We start from the raw sequence: 8,165 nt of genomic DNA on the forward strand, positions 1-8,165 counted from the left end.
CTCCCTCCCTAACCCGAAGCGGCTGCGGGCAGCGGGCAGCAGACCACTCTGCCCCAATCCCGTATTGCAGGGTTGAGGTGGGAGCCCGGGGGGTGGCCCCAGCCGACGCCAGGGGGAGCCGCAGGACGACTCCCGCGGGGTGTCCCCAGGTAGCCGCGTGCTGGCGGGGCGGGACGGGGTGCCGGGACGGGGTGCCGGGGGCGGGGCCTCGCTGGCACCGCCCCTGCCGTCTCCGCCCGCGGACTCTGGGCGTGGCTGGGCGGTCTGGGCCCGGCTGGCGGTGAAGGGCGGCGGGGTGGAGCGGCCCCCTGCGGTCGGGCCTCCCCACCCCTGGCTCAAGAGCACGCAGGGTCCTGGGACCTGCGGTGGGGGTCGCCTCCGCCCGAAAGCTGTCCTGCTGGACGGGGCGCGCCGGCGGGGCGCTGTGGGCGCCCTGGGACTCCGCCCGAGCTCAGCCGCTCGGCTGTGTGGGTCCCGGGCAGCCGTGTTGAGCCAGGTGTCATAATTCTCGCCCCGGAGCCGTGTGGTGAGGATTAAATCTCAGTAAATGGCGTCATCGCCCACCCACGTGCCGGCTTCCCTGCACCCCACATCCCACGTGTCTGCAAGGCATCCTGCGAAATGTCTGTCCCCTTTCACAAAACTACCACCATGTCCCCCATCCTGGTCAAGCCTCTCCCTCCCTGGCTCCAGGACCGACGGGAAGGACTGGAGGAGGACGGTGAGGACTGAAGGCCCGCCCCACCCCTCTCCTGAGCTATAGTCTAGGGGAGGGCCCACGGGGTCCTGCGGTTTAAAACTGAAGCAGGCTGCCAGGCCAACTTCCGCACCTCGCCTCCTACCTTTCCCCGCATTGGGGGGTTGGCTATTTTTAGAAGGAAGGCGGTAGGAGAAAGTGCATCTGAAAAGTTCATCTTCGTCCTGGAGGCTGGCGAGGCAGCAGGAAAACACAGAGGGGCAGTGTCTCCTGCCTCCCTCCGCTCATGGGCCTCTAGCACGCCTGCCCGGGCCACAGAAGGGCCATGGACTTGGCAGAGCTGACATTTATGGAGTGTACCACTGCCCGGCCCTAAGCTTCCTCATCTTGGCTCAGGCTGGCTAAGGGCAGAGGGCCAGGTTGGGGGAACACACCTGGGGAGGGGACCCTGGCTTACACTCAGGGCTCTACCCCCATGCCAGCTGCAACCAGGCAGCAGGGCTCCCCTCCTGCAGTACAACAGAGTCCAGAGACAATGTTGATGGACCCAGTGGAGGGACAGGACCCCCACATGGGGCAGGAAGAGATGCCTGCTCAACCAACCTCTGATGCGGGTTCTGTGGCAGCCTAGTGGCTTCCTGACCACAGGGATTCCCTTCGTAGCCCCTAGCCTTGGGCACCTCGCTTTGCACCTCAGTTCCCACACGTGTAAAATGGGAACTTCACGAGGATTTAATGAGATCCAACCTGGAATGGGGCGGCCCACCCCAGGCACCATCGCTGTGCTTTCCTGCACCCAGGGCAAGCGGGTAGCAGGCCCTCAGGGTCCGGCGCTGGCCCCAAGGAGGCCCCGCGGAGGGTTGGGAGGCCACCTGGAGGAGGTTGGTTCTGCCTTGGACAGCCTTGGCCAAAGCAGAGAGAGGGTCCCTGGGCAGAAGCACCAGCCACAGAGCCAGCTCAGCCCTGCCCAGCCCACCCCAGTGCCACACCCAAGTGGTCACCCAAGAGGCGCTCTGGACTGGCCAGCCTGGGCTGGGAGCTGAGGCCCTCACCTGGAAGGCCACAGGCAGAGCCCAAACTGTCCTCTGTCCCTGCATCCCCATCAAGTGTGCCTACTGGCCACCAGGAAGTGCCTTTATTTCTGCTTCAAACCACGGAACAAAGCGGGATGTGATCCAGACCTGGGCCATGGGCAGGACGGGGCAGGGCTGCGGTCCCGGCCAGACCCGGTGAGACAGGAAGCAGCCTCTGGGCTTTCCCGGCTGGGCAGGCCCGGCCCTCCTGTGCATCAGCCCGGCCACCCTGGGGCACAGGCCCTCAGCAGTCAGACAGCAGAGCCCAGCCACCTCCTTGTCCTATCCTCGGGCCGGGGCTGCTGGGTCCTCAGAGCAGGCACACTCGCTGCCAGCATCATCTGCAGCTCTCCCTGGCTCTCCGGGCGGACTCGGCGAGGAGGCTGCAGAAACATAAAGGCGGCTGTGTTGGTCGGCGGGGGGACTGCAGCCTGAGGGGACCCCAGGGGCCCGAAATGAGCCTTTCACAGGCAACCGGGCTGGGGCAGGCCAGGAGGTCCCCTCGGGTGATGAGAAGCGGGAGAGGCGCTCGGCCAGGGAGGCAGAATGACGCTGGGCTCTGCGAGCAGGGGCAGCTCCCACAGCCACCAGATGGAAGGGTGGCAGAGGGAAGGGAAGTCCAGGGCAGACTCGAGGACGTCCCCAGAGCCCAAGTCCCAGGGGTTACCCAAGGAGTGGTCCCTGATGCTGCCCTGGACCCTGGGCAGAAACTGACAAGAGGTTGAGGGGGCTTTGGGCAGAGGTGGGGGTTATGGGTCCAGGCAGATAACCCCTTCTGGCCACACTGAAAGGGGGTTTCCTGGCCAGTGCAGGCTGAGGTCTGGGGATGGGGAGAGGGCAGGCAAGGTGCTGAGCGTTCCCAGCTGCAGCCGAATTCACTTCCTCCTCAGGGAAGAGACTCCCAGGGCTCTCCAGGGGACAGCATCCCCCAGGGTGCAGGGCACAGCTCATGCCCCTTGCCCAGCCCGCCGTGGCCCTCAGAGCCATCCACAAGGCCCCCACAGCCCAGCCTGCTGCCTCTCCTGTTCCTTGGGCCTGGCCCCGGCTGCCTCCTCCTGCTCACACATTCCTCCCAGAAGTTTCAGCCTTTATTTATTTATTTTGGAGACGGACTCTCGCTCTATTGCCCAGGCTGGTGTGCAGTGGCCCGATCTCAGCTCACTGCAAGCTCCGCCTCCCGGGTTCAAGCGATTCTCTTGCCTCGGCCTTCCGAGTAGCTGGGACTACAGGCGCCCGCCACCACGCCTGGCCAATTTTTTGTATTTTTAGTAGAGATGAGGTTTCACCATGTTGGCCAGGCTGGTCTCGAACTCCTAACCTCAACTGATCCACCTGCCTCAGCCTCCCAAAGTGCTGGGATTACAGGCGTGAGCCACCGCGCCTGGCCTGCTTTCAGCCTTTAAACAAGGCACCTGCAGCCGGATGGAGCCTGCCAACAGGCCAGCCCATCCCCCCACCACGTGCACCTGCACCCTCACAGCCTCCCAAGCCCTAGTGAGCACACTTGCTCCAAAGGTGATGACAATGAGGGCGCACTGGATGACGAGGGGTGAGAATGTGGCATCACTCAACAATTATGCACCGTGCACCTCCCGTGCCCGGGCCTGCGGCTGAGAGTGGACGAGGGATCTCACTTGCAGGTGGGAGGGAGGACGGTGCCAGGGAGGGGGGTCAAGGCCAGGCAGCACCTAGAGCCCCGGGCAGAGGCTCCAAGGCGGGCGGAGAATGCAGTGTGAACAGGCAGGAGGCGGGAAGGCCTTGCTTGCAGGAGCCGCAGGAAGCACGTCCCGCTTCTGACCCTGGCAGTGGCCACTCCCTCCTCTCAGCACCCCCACAGGCGCCCTCACTTACCAGCAGCAGCCCAGCTCTGAGAGGGGCCCCTCTGGGCACTCTCCAGGGGCCAGCGCAGCTCCCCGCTCTCCACAGGGTCCGCCTCGCTGGGCTCCACCACGATTGAGGGCAGCCGCTGGCCCAGTCCAGGGCCCTTCTCCCGGACACCCGCCACAGCCTGCAGGGAGGATGGGCAGGATCATGGCCATGCCAGGCCTGGCACTCCTGTTCCCTCCCACCCCTGTCTTGCACACTGCCCCACTGGGGAGATCAGAGACCCTTCCCACCCAGTCCCCAAGGCAGGGATGGGCACACATGCGTTTGCACAGGAACATCCCTGAGACGGGTCCCAGGCCCTACCCGGTCCCAACCCTGGGGTTAGGGTGCTCAGCCCCTGGGGTCACAGCTCTCAGGAGGCACCATAGGACACAGCTGTGCTCAGCTCCAGGAGCCCATTGCACAGCCAGAGCCTGAGGCCAGAGAGGCCAAGGTCACCAGGAATGAGCCCAGGCCTTTGCGCACCCCCAGCTGCCTCCTGCACCCGGACTCCTGCCAGTCCCTTCCTGGGGTCTTCCCTGCTGGGCCCTTGGCCTCCTCCAGGCTCAGAGGAGCTGGAAAGCAGTTGCCATGGCAACCCAAGCGGCTGGCTGTGGGCTTGCTCTTGGCTCATTGTTCAGTGCCCACAGGAGCCTGCGGGGGCTGCGTCCCCAGGCCTTCCCGGTGCCCTCAGCATCTCCACCTCCCATTCAAGGCCTTTGAGGCTGCAGTGCTACGTGCAGAACTCTGTCCCTCAGCACCCCGGTGACCCTGACTCGCCTGCCCTGTCCCACCCCATCCCTCAGCACCCCGGTGACCCTGACTCGCCTGCCCTGTCCCACCCCCATGCCTGTGCTCGGGCAGATGCCCCTGCCTGGAGCTCCCTGTCTCCCATCTCTCCACCTAGAAGGGAAGCTGCTGGGTCCACCTTCCCAAAAGGGCACCAGGGCCTCGAGGAAGGACAGCCACGCAGCAGGGGGGACTTAGCTGAACGGCCCTCGGCCACTGCAGCAAGATCCCTGAACAGTGCACATTCCTGAGCTCCAGCCCAGACTCTCTTTTAACCAAGGACCACAGGTGACCCTCGAGGGTGAGCACAGGTGTCACTGGCCTGGGATGTCTGTGGAATGAAGGAGCTGTCAGAGGACAGCAGAGCAGGGACCCCATCCCTACTGCAAAGGCTGGACCCTCCCGGGGGCCACCTTCATGCTGGCATTGCCAGTCCGGGGGCTCATTCCCCAGCCTGCTCTCCCTCCCCATGTGCCATTCTCCTTCCTGCCCCCAACCAAGGGCGCTCCTCTCCAAGTCTGCCCACTGGGGTGAAGGAGGTCCAGGACAGCAGCATTTGCAGCTCTGAGGTCTGGTGCTCACCTCTGTCCACCCTGCCTGGGAGGCTGTATCTGCAACCCCAAGTTCCAGACTGGTCCCTATGTGACTCCAGGCTGGTCCCCCTCTCTGGCCCCACTGCTCCCCGACAAGGAGAATGGCTGGGCTCTAGCTGGGCTCTAGCACTCAGAATACTAAGGCTGCGACCCTGTGTAGGGAGCTTGTTGTTGTTTTTTCGGTTTCATCAGCACCCCCATATCCCCCGCCAAAAGGTGACACTAGGGGCAGGGAAGCCTGGCATTCTCACTCAGCAGAGAGCAAAGTGTGCCTTGGGGGACAATCCCTGGGGTCCTCAGGTCAGGAAGGGGTGCTAAGTAAGCCACAAATGCTGGCCTTCAATTTTTTTATCCATTATACCTTCATAAAAGAGCAACAAGCCAGGCACTGTGGCTCACACCTGTAATCCCAGCACTTTGGGAGGCCAAGGCAGGTGGATCACCTGAGGTCAGGAGTTCGAGACCAGCCTGGCCAACATGTCGAAACCCAACTCTACTAAAAATACAAGAATTAACCGGGCATAGTGGTGGGCACCTGTTATCCCAGCTACTCCAGAGGCTGAGGCAGGAGAATTGCTTGAACCCCGGAGGCGGAGGCTACGGTGAGCCAAGATCGCGCCATTACACTCCAGCCTGGGCGACAGAGCAAGACTCCATGTCAAAAATAAATAAATAAATAAGCAATGATCTCCCCCACCCAGATGGGTAAACTGAGGCCAGCAGCAAGGCAAGGAATGCCCCAAGTCACGGGACAGAGTTTGAGGCTTGCTCCCTCCCGACCCTCCAGGGTCCCGAGCACGTACCTTCCCTGCTGGGCCTCCAGCCCCCTCAGCAGTGCCTGGCTGTGGTGGAGCAGGCCGGGGGGTGCTCATGCTGCTGCCACTGCGCCACTAAGCTGCACGAGGACTGGGAGCAGAAATGGGGTGTCTGCTGTTGGCCTGATGCTGGACCCACCCTCCCCCGAAGGCTTCAGGTGCTGAGCCCACCCCACTCCACCCCAGCCCAGGTCCAGTGCCCACGGCTCCAGCTGGACCTGTGTTGCACTACCCCCTGCCTGAGCCCGCCACCAGAGGGGGCACTGGACCCTGGCCACACAGTGTGCCTGCAAGAGGGCACAGACAGGAGGGGAGACCTAGGGAGGCTTCCTGGAAGAAGTCGGCTGATCTGAGGCCTGAGGGATGAGCAGGAGGTAGCCAAGCCGGCTGGGAGGACAGAAGCGCATTCTGAGACAGGAATAGTGCAGGAAGGACACAGAGCGTCCATGGGACCTAAATGGTTTCTGAGACAGGAGGCTGGGAGTAGTAGGGACTGAGTTCGAGCCAGCCAGAGGCCAAGGTGCCCATTTCCTCCTCTAGAGCACGCACCCTGCACACCCCCGGCCAGGCCCTCAGCACCCACAGCCCAAGGGAAACTGACATCCTGCCTGCACTTGGCCACACCCCCTCAGGCTGGCCACAGCAGAGGGAGCCCCACAGGAGCCCTGGCAGCAAGGGCTCTGGGAAGAGAGCCCCTGGCAGGAGTCGGCACCAGCCAGACCCTTCACCTGCGCTCAGGCCGTGTGGGCTCTTGGGGCTACGCCCTGGTCAGAGGCAGAAATGGGGGTGGGCTCTGGCAGTGGCTGGCATGCAGGCAGTAGGGGGCCACAGGCAGGGGCAGCCCTGCAGGAAGGGGACAGGGCAGTGGGAGAGCAGAGACCAGCAGGATGGAACGCCTGTGACGTCCTGCTGGGGTGTGTGAGGGTGGTCCTGTGGCCGCCAGCAAAGCAGAGGGGTGCTATTCTGGGAAATAAGGTTTCTTTAACCAAACACCCCACTCAGGTCAGCTGGGGTCCCACTGAGGCCCAGGGAGGGCTAGGAGGGGCACACACTGCAGGAGGCTTCTCGGGGCAGCAGGCAGCGAAGTCACACCCTCTGGCTCCTCTGCCCAACCCCAAAGCCCAGGGATGTCGCAGTGCCCCACTGCTCCCAGGTCCGGCCCTCCATCAAGCCTCTTCTGGATCCCATCCCAGGACCCCAGAACCCAGGTTAGAGTCCAGGGCAGCCAGGACAGAGACCCAGCCAGCCTTTGGAAGGAGGCAGAGGGAGAGGCAAGAAAAATACTGCCACAGAGACCAGGCGAGAGGTGACTGAGCTGGAGACAGAGGAGAAGAGAGAGAGAGAGAGAGAGAAACAGACCCACAGATGACACTTGGCCCAGAGAGAGAGGGATGGCAGAGGCAGATGATAGAGCTGTCAGCTTGAGCCACGCGGGGGGTGGGGGGTGGGGCAGGCAATCAGGGAACAAGTGCCCAAGGGCTGCCTTGCCCTGCCCAGCGCCAGGGTCCAGTGCCAGCCGGGGCACCAAACATCGAGGGCGCCCACCACCCCCAGCGCCGCGGGATCCCAGGTGTTGCTGGGCACAGCCCCGGGGGCACAAGCGCGCGGAGGCATTGCGTCCCACAGCCGGGCTGACCCTGCGAACCCACGCCGTCCCCTTCCCCAAGGAGCTCTACTCAAAACTCCCCAAATCCCCACCATGCTCCTCCCTCTCCCAGCTACCCGCACCCGGCCGTCAGGGCGCGCCCGGGGCCCGCACTGCCGGGGCCAGGCTGGGGAGGGGGCGACCCTGCGCCACACTCACACTCACACTCACACTCACACTCACGGCCCGTGCGGGTGCTGGCGCTGGGGCCTCCGCGCTCCGCTGGCTCCGCGCTCGCCCGGCTCGCTCTCCTCCCCGCGCTCCCCGCCCTCACGCGCTCTCCCGGCCTCCCTGGCACTCACGCCCTCCCCGGGGCTGGCCGCCCGCCCTCGGCGCCCCCGCCCTCCCAGCTCCAGCCCCCAGCTAGGGCCCGGCCTCATCTTCCCTTGAGCCGACCCCTCCCCCAGGACCTGCCCCTGGCCACTTGAGACTGAGCCTCAAGATTGGCGTCCAGAAATTTGAGGTGCAGAATTCGGTGGGGCCAGATACATGGAAAGAGGACTCCCTCCTATTGGGGAATAAAGAGAGGAGTAAAAAGGACAAAAAACAAAAAAACCCAAACTACCGGGCGCGGTGGCTCACGCCTGTAATCCCAGCACTTTGGGAGGCTGAGGCGGGCAGATCACCTGAGGTCAGGAGTTCTAGATTAGCCCGGCCAATATGGTGAAAACCCGTCTCTACTAAAAA

The 8,165-nt window shown here is 63.8% G+C and overlaps 1 protein-coding gene across 1 annotated transcript; it reads right to left on the reverse strand.

The window, feature by feature from the left end:
• Positions 1-1,817: 1,817 nt before the first annotated feature.
• LBHD2 (LBH domain containing 2) lies at positions 1,818-7,718 on the reverse strand. The gene is made up of 4 exons (XM_032180356.1): positions 7,562-7,718; positions 5,822-5,924; positions 3,622-3,778; positions 1,818-2,153 (listed from the first exon to the last, which is right to left on the reverse strand). The coding sequence occupies exons 2-4, from the start codon at positions 5,888-5,890 to the stop codon at positions 2,053-2,055; spliced, it is 327 nt and encodes a 108-aa protein (XP_032036247.1). The 5' UTR covers positions 5,891-5,924; positions 7,562-7,718; the 3' UTR covers positions 1,818-2,052.
• Positions 7,719-8,165: the final 447 nt, after the last annotated feature.

Source organism: Hylobates moloch, unplaced genomic scaffold, assembly GCF_009828535.3.
Source record: "Hylobates moloch isolate HMO894 unplaced genomic scaffold, HMol_V3 SCAFFOLD_16, whole genome shotgun sequence".
NCBI lineage: Eukaryota > Metazoa > Chordata > Mammalia > Primates > Hylobatidae > Hylobates > Hylobates moloch.

Coding starts and splice junctions, on each gene's coding strand:
- LBHD2 (XM_032180356.1), bottom strand. CDS start 5,890: ATGAGCACCCCCCGGCCTGCTCCACCACAGCCAGGCACTGCTGAGGGG. Junction 3,779..5,821: donor CTGGAGGCCCAGCAGGGAAG/GTACGTGCTCGG, acceptor TCCTCCCTGCAG/GCTGTGGCGGGTGTCCGGGA. Junction 2,154..3,621: donor TCAGAGCTGGGCTGCTGCTG/GTAAGTGAGGGC, acceptor ATGTTTCTGCAG/CCTCCTCGCCGAGTCCGCCC.